Here is a 12,303-nt window from a genome sequence, read left to right as displayed (position 1 = left end):
GAAGTGGGGGGAAGCACAGCGAAGCAGGGCCGTGTTGCTCTGCCTCTGTGCTGTAGGGTGCAGGTGATGTGTGGATGTGCCCCCCTGCAGTGTTTCCAGTATCCTTCCTACACTCCGTGTGGCTTGGGAATTGGGCCACCCATCTGGCCATTCCCTTTGGGCACAAAGGCTGTGTGTGAGGGTGGGTTGTGCACACCTGTGTCGTGGTGGCTGGGTGCTTTTTCTGGAAAGAAACAACCCCTGGCCTTCAGGAATGCCCTTGGGTCGCAGTGGGCTGCGTACCCAGTAGTGACAGGTGGGCCACAGCATTGCTGGGAATACACAGAGGTGGGAATGGATGTGGAGTCTGTCCCCATGTGCCCACTGGGGACCTGGAGTGAGGGTCAGTTCTGGCCTATGAGCCCAGTCTAAGGTGACACGGGAGACAGCAGGCAGATGCCAAACAGGGGCCCCGTTCCCAGAGGGGAGGTCCATGGCTCCCTTCCTGCTTGCTCCCGATTCTGTTCTCCTGGGGCCTTACCTGCCCTCAAAGCTTCTGCTGATCCTAAACTTGTCACGCAGCCTGTTCTGGCAGCTGTGGAGGACTTCAGAGCTTCACATGGTGCCTTTCCTCCAGGGCAGCTGGATTCTGTCAGGCTGAGGCATGAGAACAGCTGCCCTGTGTGTGGGAATAGTTCTAGCTGTGCTGTAGCTGTGTTCGTCCTGCCCATCACATGTGGACCCCTGTGTGCTGTGCATTTACAGATCAGGCATTTCTTTTTCCCTTTCATCTGCTTAGAGCAGAGGCTGAGTGTATCAGAGGCGGAGGTAAAAGGCTTTGCTGGTTGAAAGGAAGCAGTTGAGTAATTATTTTTGCCAGGAAGCGTAGATCTGATGCTGGATGTGGGGAGAGCAGACTTCAGACCTCCCCCTGGGGATCTGCTTCTGAAGTCTATCAGTGATAATCACTTCTTAAGAGCTACTGCCTCTTAAGAGTACATGAGCAGATGATTCCCAAGTGGCAGAAGTCAAAGAAGTGAGGCAGAATTCTGGCTTGGCTCTAAGCAGGGATCTCTTCTAGAACTTAAGTGGGAAAAGAAGAAAAGTCTTTGGCCACTGCAAGAGATCTCAGGAGCTATGTGAGGGCTTTAGAGATGCTCTCCACCATTCGTGTGGCCAAAGCTCAACTAGAGCTGAAGTTGGCCATTACTGTGAGGGACAACAAAAAGAGCTTTTTAAAATAAGTTGACAGCAAGAGGAAGTCAGGAGATAACGTAGGTTTGTTACTTGATAAGGATGGTTGCCTCACAAACAGGAGCACAGATAAAATGGAGGCTTTTGATGCCTTCTTTGCCTCTGTCTTCAACACTGATGATGTACTCTGGCACCCTTGAAGGTCTGTGTCTGCAGGAACAATGAACTCCCAGCAAACCCCCCAAATAGTGTGGGATTTGCTGCTCCAGCTGGATGCCTAGAAGACTGGGGCCCAATGGCATTCATCCCAGGATATAACAAGAACTGACCAATGTCACCCTGAGACCTCTCTCAATTACATTTTAATGGCTCTGGGAGGCTGCAGGCATTCTAGTTGACTGGAAGCTGCATTGTCCCAGTTGTCAGAACTGGCAGGAGGGGAGACTTTGTAAAACTGACAGTCCTATAGTTACCTTTAGTGCCTGGTAAAATTGTGGAGAAGGTAATGCTGGGAGATACTGAAAAAATAATTGAGACAACACAGTCGATGGTCACAGCCAGCACATGTTTACGAGGGGAAGGGCCAGTTTAATTAACTTAGTTTCCTTTTATGACAAGGTTTCCCACCTAGTTAACCAAGGGAAGCCACTTGATGTAAATCATTTTTGGATTTCAGCAAAAAACTTTTGGTGTTATTTCTGACAGTATCTCACAGAATGCCTGGCATACAGCTGGGCAGCTACATGATGTTGTGGGTGAGCGGCTGGCTAATGGGCCGGGCTCGAAGGGTGGGCAGGAAATGGGGTTACACACTTCAGGCTGGTGGCCAGGCACTGCAGGGCTCTGTTTGGGGGCTGCTTCTTTCCAGCAATGCAACCTAAGGGAATGGCATTGAGCTGTGTCAGGGAACAGTCAGGTGGAAGTTAGGAGAAGGGTCTGCACCTGCAGGAGCTCACAGAGTGTTTGGACAGCACTCTGAAAAGTAGGGCGAGGTTTTTGGGTGGTGTTGGGCTCAGCAATCCTTGTGGGACCCTTCCGACTTGCCATATTCTGTGATTCTAAGCTGTGTGGTGGGGGAAGACTTGCCATATCTACCTCAGCAGGACCAAGGGCTCTGCTCTCTTGGAGCCTGGTTCCCCCAAGCTGCTTTCCCCGCTGGCGGTGCGACTACTGATCTGCATGGGCTGGGCAGCCTCTGTGCTCTTGTAGAGGCTGAGCTTTGTGAATTATCAGTGCTCTGAGCAGGTGTTGCTCTGCCCTTGGGGGGGCAGGAAGGGCGAAGCAGAAGCACCCCCTCCTCAGGAGAGCCATGGTTTAGCTTGTCCTGTAGTGGCACTTAGGCTGTGGTTCTGACTTGGCTGCACGGGGCACAGTGGGGCTGACTCTTGGAAAAGCAGAGAAGCCTTGTGCTTGCAATTCTTGTTTCCTGACAGCTAGAACTTATCTTCATCTGCAGAGCAGCATGAGAGATAGAAGGGCTGGCAGTAGTTCCCTGATTGTTGGTTTAGTACTTTGTTAGGCTTATTCCTCCTGCTTTCAGTTCCTTTGCTCAAGACACTTGCAGTGGAACTTCGTTTTCAATAATGAGGCTGCAACCTTTTCTCGGCTCTTCTGGGTTGGCTGTTAAACTGTAGATTGCACGTGCAGAGCAGCAATGGTGCAAAAACATTCAAGACTTAATCACAGGATCCTTTCTTGCTGCTATGCTGCTGTGCCAGTGGCTGAAGCTAAATGCCCAGTTGGGCACTGAACCAGGTGAAGACACTTTTGCAGGGATGGCAGCTGGCATCAGGCCTGCAGTCACTGCTGTGTGGCCTCGGAAGCATCAGGGCCCGTGCAGCAATAGGGTTCCTCACCTTTAAGCAAAAAATCCAGGGGGTAGTGCTACATAACAAGCCCCCAGGCACAGAAGATGATTTCCCATTTGTACTCCTGTGGTGTGTTTAGGGCACAGTGGGGGGTTGGGGGCTGTGTTTCTGCACTGTTAACCTTTACCCTGTGCTCGCTTTCTGAAAGTGAGAGCACATCTGGGTGTTTGGCTGTCCTTTCTCTCAGATACAAAGGCTTCTTTGAGGAAGGAAGCCTGGGTCTCACCCACATGAAAGGCATCTTCCTTGCAGGTGCGTGCTCTGCTGGAGCACTCTGCAAGAACCAAGAGGAGGGCCAGATCCCTTGGTTTCCTCCTTCCCTCACACTGCCATTGCAACTCAAAGAATGCAACACCTTTTCTTTTTTTAAACGTGTTTGAGATGAAGAAGTTTCTACCTTCACAACCATCATAGGAACTGCCTGTGAGCGCTGCTGTGGTCGTGACCACGTGAAGATCACTGCACTGTGTCACTGCTCGATTCTGTTTGTGACCCAATGTTTGTAATGACTAATTCCTGCTGCTGCTGCGGGATGCCCTGAAATAAAGTGCAACTATTCATGTGTGCTATTCACTTGTCTGTTATAATGCTGGAGCCTGATAGGCCTGGTGGAACAAGCTTCCTGCTGCTCTCCACGGCTCAGAGGCACAAGGGCAGAGACCAGGAGCCTGCTACCTCATTTCTTGCCCTTTGCTGGAGCAAAGTGTCCTGCTTAGTGTCCTATTTTTTAACAGCTCTATCCTCTTTAAGGGGGCAGGGGGGCAAAAATAAACCTGGGCACAAGAGACCCCTACACCTGCCTACGAGGGAAGTATCAAACAATAAGAAACACTTTATTTTAACTTTACAACATATAAATAGACAAATCTGTGCTTTCTGCTGTAGCTTTTCCTCTCCTCCCCGACCCAGGGTTCATGTCACAGTGTCCCTCTGAACTCTGAGAGAAGAGAGAACCACTCCCATCTGTACAAATCTAGCAGGCATCACACCCTCCCCAGCTGTCATCTGCTCAGGTCCCGGCTGGTGCCACGACCGCACAGCATCCGTTCCTCTGCAGAGAGGCCAGCAAAGAAGGGATGCAGGAGGGCTTCTGAAAATGTGATCCTCCGGGAAGGGTCAAATTCCAGCATCCTTCTAATCAAGTCAAAGAGCTGTGCGTGTTCCAGGGAGTCGTGCAGCATGTATGTCTAAAACAGAAGGGCAGGTGAGACAGATGTAGATTCTGGTACAAGAGGAAGCAAACACCAGCCCCCAGTTTTGTGACCTACAGCAAGGTTATGGCTGGCACAACTTTGTCAAGTTTGGGGCTCTGTACCTCCTGCCCTTCCCCCAGCACAGACCTCAGGAAGGGAACCCCACAGGGATTCAGCAGCACTTACACGCAGCGGCTTGCAGTTCTCTTGGACGTATCTCCCATCAGATGTGTTCTCATCCCACACCAGGTTCCCTTTGTGAAAGTATTTCTGCTTTCTGGAGAGGAGGAAAGAGGTGTTCAGTAAGGCTTACCCACCCAGAAGAACAGCAGCCAGTAAGACTGAAAGACTCAACCATTTCCCCTAAAACTTATGATCAAGCTCAAAACCAAGTTGCAGCAAGTTTCCCATGCTCACACCTACAGAAATAAGACCTGGTGTGTGAACAGAGAGCTGGAGTCCTGACTAATCAGCCACCACCAGCAGCTGACTGCTCTTTTAGAGTTGAGGTATGGGTTCCTACCGAGTTCTGTGGATCATGTGAGATGGAATGGGCCCAAGGATTTTCTCCATCATCACAAGATGTTCACGATTCTCGTGGGTCTGCAAAGGAGAAAAAGCAGTGCAGAGTGTAAAGAAAGGTCTGTCTGCTACACAAGTACAGGGTAAGGAGGGAGAAGTCTGGAAGTACAGAATCACCACAGTTGAAAACCACCTTCAAGATCATCCAGTCCAACTGCCCACCTACCATCAGTATTTCCCTCTAAACCACGTCCCTTAGTACAACAGGCGCAGGCCCCGTCCATCTGCTTCCCCTCTTGCTTTTCCTAGCCTTCACAGGCACAACAAAGAGACCAGAAGCAAACATCCTTCCAGCAAGCCACGAGCACTCAAATTGTGACTTTTCCTGTGCCAATCTTCACACTTAGCTTCTGAGATTTTAGTGCCTGGTCTGCCTTTCCCCTCCCTCCTAAGTTCTGGCCTGTTTAGACATGAAGGCTGAAGGAGTCCTACCTGGAAGAGCGTGAAGCCGCGGTAATACTCAAACAAAATGCAGCCGGTACTCCAGACATCGCATGGCTGTGCCCAGCCCAGCTCTGCAAAGAGAATAAAGCTAGCTTTGTGCTCCCAGCAAATCCCAGCAGCTTTTCACTGGCTCCTTGGTGGAACTGAGGCTCCCGCAGCCCAGGCAGCACTCACCGAGGATCACTTCTGGGGGACGGTAGTGCCGGGTAGCCACGATAGTGGTGTGGTGCTCGTGATCGAAGGTGGCACTTCCAAAGTCTGCCACGCGGATGCTCGTGTTCCGGATGGATTTCTCCTCACAGCTCTGCAAGCAAACAAGTCCTCAGTACTCCTAATAGCTGGCTGAGGTGGGCTTTCCAAGGAGCCCTCTGTTCTTAGAGCTGCCCAGCCTGCACTCTTAACCAGAACAGTGACAACTGTGAAGCTCTGAGCTATCTACGTCTCATGTCATTGTTACTGAAAGCTGCTGAACTGCTGCTGAGGACTGAAGCCACTGAATCAGAGCTTAAGGCTCTTAAAAGACATGGGAGAAAGAGTCCTAACTTCAAATCTGTTCTTGCTGAACAAACTGCAGGACACGTACAGAACAGGGAAGACTTCTGCAGGGAGGGACAGGCAGGCTGTTCCTGGTTTAGTCACTTCTTTTCAGACACAGCTCACCTTTTTCTCATTGTACAGAGTATCAAAGTCAGAGTTGACAAACAAAATATTTTCTGGCTTGAGGTCAGTGTGAGTCAGCTGGTTGTCATGTAGAACTGCATAGGTGGGAAAGAAGAAGGAAAAAACATGTAAGAACCACAAACTAAAGCACTCATAGGGCTCTGCCCATCAGAGCACCAAGCCCAGTCACGCACTGGACATTTTCATGTAAGCCAAGTCCTTGTTTCCCTCCCAACCCATTTTGATGAGACACGGTAGCCTAGCTGTGGATGCAGTATTTCTGGTGGAGAAGGCACAAAAGAGCTTACGAGGCTCTTCTCCATTCCTATCAGAAGGAAAAGAAAGCAAATTTAAAGACTGCCACTCCATCCCTACTTTGACATCCATAGAAATCAGCACCTCTTGTCTTTCTTACAAGCTTCAGCAAAGAAACTAGAATACTCAGGTACCACTATGGAGAAAAGCAAAACCAGCAGGTACAAACAGCTGCTGGCAGCTGCAGAGGCTGGCCCCGTGGAACTCACATTTCAAGGCATGGCAGAGCTGGTAGGCCATGTGCCGGATCTGAGGGAGAGGGTACGGCTGGAAATTGTTCTCCTTCAGGAACTCAAAAGTGTTCTTGCCAAGAAGCTCAAAGGCAATGCACATGTGGCCGTGGAAGTTGAACCAGTCTGACATCAGGACACACAAGCTTTACAGAGAAGAAGACATGAGGATTAAGCATCATTTAGAGACTTGACAGTACAGTGATTCTCCCAACTGCTGCTAAGCAAAAGCTCTGAGCCAGCTGACTCGGAAGCACAATAATCCTACTTGCACACCCCGTCCCCACTTTGCTCAACCACCTTTACATACAGATCTCCAAAGCTCTGACTCTTGTGTCAGATAAGTTGTGGTTAATTCTGCCTTGCTATAACCCAGCATGTCAGCTGGTAAGACTTCAGTAAAAAAGTGTATAGCAGAATGAGGGACAGGTTCTCTTCTTCCAAAACGCGGAGGCATAAGACAGGTTTCCCCTGACAGGAGAGCAGTAGCAGGAATCCCAAGCTTACAATTTGTTCTCCTTGTCCTTCTCTTTGATTTTCTTCAGGACGTTAATTTCCAGCCTGGCTGCCTCACGGTACTTCCCAACGTTTTTTATGATTTTCAGTGCCACCTGCGATTTGCCTCTGTAAGAGAAGAGACAAAAGGAGTCAGAGCAAAAGCTGTTACTGCCTGCTATACGTGTTCCACAGCGCCCTGCAGCAGCCTTTAAGGCCATGCTAAGAAATACAAACAGGCACGGGAAGGAGACAGCCTTCAGCAAGCTTGGGATGAGTAAGTGATAGCGCACAAAAACCGGCGAGGTCGCTGGGCAGGAGATTAGATGTTCTGTCCTTGTCCCAACCTTGACAAGTGCTTATATACCCACAGAAGTTTGAAGTGAAAGGCTCAAGTGACACCCGAAAGAGAGCTGCAGCAAACTCTGCAAATACACCACGTCCTGACCCAGCAGTCCCTAAGGTCACCGGCACGCCAGCAGACAACTCCTCCTTCCAACTGCGCCTCAGGAGGCAGGAGATCCCAGCAGCTCCTGTGCTAAGCTGACCCTGGGGCTCAGAGCCAGATGAAAGGTTGGGAAGAGATCGGGGTCAAACATAATCACAGGAGAGGATGAAAAAAGAAGCGCCGTGGCAGATTAAGAGGCTGCTTTCCCATCTGGCTAGCCCAGCCCTGGAGTTCCCTGCTTTTACAGTAGGGCAGTAGAGCAGCCCTGTGCTGAAGCTCTCAGCTGCTGAATAGTGCATTGCAGTGGCAGCACAAACCTTGCCACCCTCACGAGCCTCTGGGTTTGCAGCACGACGGACAGCCGAGGTGCTTGGAAGTGACAGCCACCTACCTGGCGTGGTCGACACACTCCACAACTTTGCCAAAAGTGCCTTCGCCAAGGCTGCCCACAATTTCGTCTAGGAGAGAAAACAGGAGCAGATGTGAACTGGAGTGGAGCGGCGAGAGCTGAGCTCCTGCAATTCACAGCAACAAAGCGTCAAAACAAAAACGTCTCTCACCGCTACGCTCTTTAAAACTCGAGTGACTATTGTCTGCCTCAGGCAATTTACTGCTCAGTCCATTTATAAGCAATAAACACTAGGAGACCCCTCCAGTACAATACGAGAGATCTGGTCTAACACGGGGATAGAAAGTAGAGGTAAAGTTTTACGAAAGGTGGCTGTACATCGCTCTTGAAGCCAATCGCCGATCCTGCACACCAGGTGGCCTTCCTTGTCATCTTCCACGCTCCTGCTGCGCTTACTGCTCTGTTGGCTTCTCTGTACGCACCGCCCCCCGAAACGGCATACGACCGAGTGCGCACAGCGGGCAGTTCCGAGTGGCAGATTGGGTTGTCATTCAAAGGTGGAGACGGCGGTGCGTCGGTGGTTGGATTTTCCAGATCCCAGCATTTCATAAGGCACACAGCATATATAACGATAGGGATATTGCAAGGGACACGTCAAGACACAAACTAACTTCAAAACAGAAAAGTAATCAACAGCTACAGGTATGTAAAGAAAACCCTCGTTAGCTGCAGCGGCTGGTGCCACTGCTCTGAGCAGGGACAGGCCCCCCTCTTCTCTGCGGGGCAGCAACTGGGGAGCTCCAGGCACTGGCTCGGCACCACCGCTCCCCCAGGGTTTGCACAGAGGAGCAACATCCTCAGGAGCACCAGAGGAGGCCCCAGAGGCACAAGGAGGAAGAGGGCTTTGCCAGAAGAATGTCATTTTTCTCCGCTGGCAAACATGACGAAGGGGAAAGGAGCTGGACGGGCTGTCCAGTAGAAGCCAGAGTAGCAGTTGTCCCCCACACAGCCTGCTCTCTCATAGCTTGGCTAACGGGTCGCCAGCTCCCTAGTGCATCCTGCCACTTCTCGACAGAATCAACGGGGTTGAGCCTCCATCTCTACGCCTGACTGGCTGCAAGCAGATCTAGCATTGCTCTTTTTCCTCAGGGTGTAATTTTAAGCCTGGAAGACCTTTAGGAACAGGTCAACTGAATCCCCGGGGAGTGTTTCACTCCAGGTGTCCACTACAGGTACAAGGTCATGTTTACTCCTGTTACTGCTAGCTTCTACTGGACAACCAGCCAAACGTTCCCAGAAGGACCAGGTCCAAAGAGAACTGTCCTAATTCCTGATCTTTTCCATTTAGCCTTAAAAATGGAAACAAAGCTCTACGTTTCCACGCCTGGACTTCTATCAGTCTTGTCTTCTGTACCCCTTGCCCCACGCCCAGTCCAAAATGGGAAGCTACAGACCCCCAGAGGTAAGCTGAAACAGAGAAGGAGGTAGAGAGGAGAGAGGACAGTTGAGAGAGCTGTGAGTCTTCAAAGAATTCAGATCACACCAACCCAAACCTGCACACTGGATCACCGCACACAAACCACACTGTAACATTTTAGTCACAGCCCTGGCTCTTTCTAAGGCAAAAATTAAAAAGTCAGTGGGAAAGGAGTGGAAGGAGGAAAGCAACAGACCATCAGAAGTTCCAAGCCATGCAGATATCCACTGTAGCTGCAGGGATCAGGACTCGGTCACTTAATTGTAATCACAGGTAAAAGCAACAAACGTGCACGATAGAAACTTTCCTTACTGGAGAGAAGCGAGGCATACACAGAGTCTGATACCTCACAGCACTTCCAGGGCATTCAGGAGACAATCCTCCCTGCCCCGTGCCAAATAATTCCATCTAATCCTCAAAACCTCTTGGGAAGGAACACCCCGTGCCCTTAGAATCAGGGTGGAAAACGGCGTTTTCAAAGAAAGGAGGTCTGAGGAGAGCTGTGCGGAACCAGGCAAAGAGGACACACGTATTCTCAAAGGGTGCAGGGCTCTGCTAAGCACGGTGGGACAGGAGTTAATACCAAGGGCTGATGGCTCAGAAGAACAAGGCTCCATCCAGCTGGCTGACCCCATTCGGTGCGGGACGCTGGCCCAAACCCAAAGCAACACTGCCCTCACGGAGCACTCCGTACCACCGCTGCATACCAAATCCCCTCAGAGAAGCACGGATATGCAGAAGCGAGGCCTCTGCTGCCTATAAACCCACACAACCAGCAGCCCAGCTGGCCTGGAGCCAGGGCTCATCTGTGAAGAGCGTCACGTGTTTTTGAAGCCATTTGAAGCCTTCACTCATCCCCTCCCCTGGCCGTGGAGAGCACAGCTTAGCGTCCTCACGTATTAAAGCTACAGGGGCCGAGCTAGGAAAAACCGAGAGCTACGAATGCTTAACAAGACACATTCTAGGGACTACAGACTGCACGTAATCAAAACAAACACAAGAACGAGATTAGAGGTACTCACCCAGAGCGTTCAGAGCTAGAAGGAGGTAAGAATGGTTAACGCCTGACCAATCCCGAGCTCGTTCTGGATGCTACTCACCGAGGAGGCACTGCTACAAGACCTGGTCCTGCGTTTCCTGCAGTGGTGCTGGTGCTTCCTGTCACGGTGCTGCTCTCTGTCGCGGGATCGCCGCCAGGTCCGTGTGCGGGTGGAGGAATAATCCTCGTCGAAGGACGGGCTCCGCTCTTCCCATCTGTAGGCGTCGCTGTCCCGCCGGTCTCTGTATCTCCTGTGATAAGGCATCCTGTCATGGCTGCAGCGCAAACAACGTGTTGTCAGTCTGGAAAAGCATCACAAGCACCGTCCTGCCCCAGCGGGGTGAGAGCCCCCCACGCACCAAGCCGTGCACAGGGCGCAGCCATCATTCATCAGCAAGAGCCACGAGGAATGTTTGGTCTCTGCTCTACAGCTACACCTGCCTCTAGCCACAGCCAATGGCTGCAGATACATAAGGGGGGGGCTTTAGGCTGCTTGCAATCCAGCGGCACGGCTGCCTTCTGCATCCCAGCTGCTCTAATCAAGCAGCTTCCACTCAAGCCCTGCTTCACGCGCACGCCAAACCATCTTTTAGGTGGATGCTGCTGCTCAGAGAAATCACAGCATATGGGCAACGATAAACACGAATGTGCTCAGCAGCAGTGTTTTGGGCACGCATCTGGCCAGGCTGCTGCCATCTCTCATGCCCAGCTGACAGCAAGGAGCAATCACTGCTGCAGCCAAGACCACCCTACAGCCACACTGCTCTGCAAGCAGAAACCTGTCTTTGTTTCCCCTCTGTTTTGGCAGCAACTGACTTTCTCGCTGGCAGCTTAAGAGAATGTGGATAAATGCAGAGTCAGGATCATTACGATTGGAAAACACCTCTGAGGTCAGCAAATCTGTCAGCCCACCCCCACCACACCACAACACACATCCCCAAGTGCCACGTCTCCATATTCCCTGCACACCTGCGCTGGCTCACTCCATCTCAGAACGAGGACAAAACACCGCCCTCCCTGCCAGGACAGCGGCCGCCTCGGCTCACGCTATTCCAAACCCCTCCGAAAGCTCCAACCGTGCCCCTGTGAAACCTCAGGGCTCAGCAACACCGACCCAAAGGAACCTGTATGAGGGAACCCATGCGAGGCTCAGAGCCTGCAGACAGAGGGGCCAAAAGGTTTTCTCTTGGGTTTTAATTCCTTGGAGCTAAACTGGCCTTTCATCTGTTTGGAGCTGAACTCGGTGACCCAACCCAGGACATTCTGCAATTCACTGATGGCACAGAGAACACCGGTTCGTGTTGCCCGGGTGCTCGGAATTATCCGGGCAGGGCAGGGGCAGTAAAACATTGCTTTGAGCTGCGATCATTTCAGGAGATGGTTGACAGAGGGACTCATGCCAGTGCTGCCGGGTCTCGCCGTACTCGCATTGCGGCCGCAGCCCCCCTCTCCCCGCCGCCCTCACCTCCTGGATCGCGACCTCCTGGGCAGCTCCCTGCGGGGCTGGCAGCGCGGGCGGCCCTCGTAGGCCCTGCTCCGGGAGCGCCTCCTCTTCCAGCGCGGCCCCCAGCACGGCTCCTGCTCCGGGGAGCGGTACCTCTTGCAGTGATGCATCTGCGGACACGAGGAGCGCGCTCAGCTCCCGCCGCGGCCCGCCGCCCCCCCTCAGCCGTCAGACCGCCCCCGTGTCCCGTTAACCCGCCCCTCGGAGCCCTCCGACCTCCCCTGCGGGGTTCGGTCCGCCCCCCCGAGCGCCGTTGAACGCCCCCCGGAGTCGTTAAACCGCCCCCGGCCGCGTCGCGCCGCTCACCGCCCCTCGGCCCCTCTGCGTTCGGAGGGTGCGGCCCGGCCCGCTCCGGCCCGGCCCAGCAGCCCCTCCACTCCCGCTCTGCCCCCACTTCCGCTTCCGCCACTTGCCCCGCCCCCCTGGGCGCCGCTCTAGCCGTCCCTCTCTGTGGCCCGGAGATCAACCCCTTGCGCGCCGGGGGGAGAAGCGCCCTTCCCAGCTCCTCGCCTCGAGGATGCGCCGA

The 12,303-nt window shown here is 52.6% G+C and overlaps 1 protein-coding gene across 1 annotated transcript; it reads right to left on the bottom strand.

Moving 5' to 3' along the window:
• Positions 1-3,853: 3,853 nt before the first annotated feature.
• On the bottom strand, positions 3,854-12,154 carry CLK3 (CDC like kinase 3). Its single transcript, XM_042824650.1, has 13 exons — positions 12,084-12,154; positions 11,739-11,887; positions 10,335-10,548; positions 8,136-8,229; positions 7,800-7,866; positions 6,973-7,089; positions 6,445-6,611; positions 5,921-6,015; positions 5,435-5,564; positions 5,249-5,331; positions 4,758-4,837; positions 4,421-4,511; positions 3,854-4,228 (listed from the first exon to the last, which is right to left on the bottom strand). The coding sequence occupies exons 2-13, from the start codon at positions 11,885-11,887 to the stop codon at positions 4,043-4,045; spliced, it is 1,473 nt and encodes a 490-aa protein (XP_042680584.1). The 5' UTR covers positions 12,084-12,154; the 3' UTR covers positions 3,854-4,042.
• Between the last annotated feature and the right edge of the window lie 149 nt (positions 12,155-12,303).

The sequence above is a fragment of the Centrocercus urophasianus genome, unplaced genomic scaffold, assembly GCF_019232065.1.
Source record: "Centrocercus urophasianus isolate 14NV4802_14NV808 unplaced genomic scaffold, USGS_Curo_1.0 seq_23, whole genome shotgun sequence".
NCBI classification, from domain to species: domain Eukaryota; kingdom Metazoa; phylum Chordata; class Aves; order Galliformes; family Phasianidae; genus Centrocercus; species Centrocercus urophasianus.
Note: the sequence above shows the minus strand (reverse complement) of the source record. Positions and strands in the feature narration are given on the sequence as shown.

What these genes read in the sequence shown, in the direction of transcription:
- CLK3 (XM_042824650.1), bottom strand. Translation starts at nt 11,887, where the DNA reads ATGCATCACTGCAAGAGGTACCGCTCCCCGGAGCAGGAGCCGTGCTGG. An exon ending in AGGAGGTCGCGATCCAGGAG is followed by an intron (nt 10,549 to 11,738) that starts GTGAGGGCGGCG and finishes TTTGCGCTGCAG; the next exon opens with CCATGACAGGATGCCTTATC. An exon ending in AGAACTGCAAGCCGCTGCGT is followed by an intron (nt 4,229 to 4,420) that starts GTAAGTGCTGCT and finishes CTTCTGTTTTAG; the next exon opens with ACATACATGCTGCACGACTC.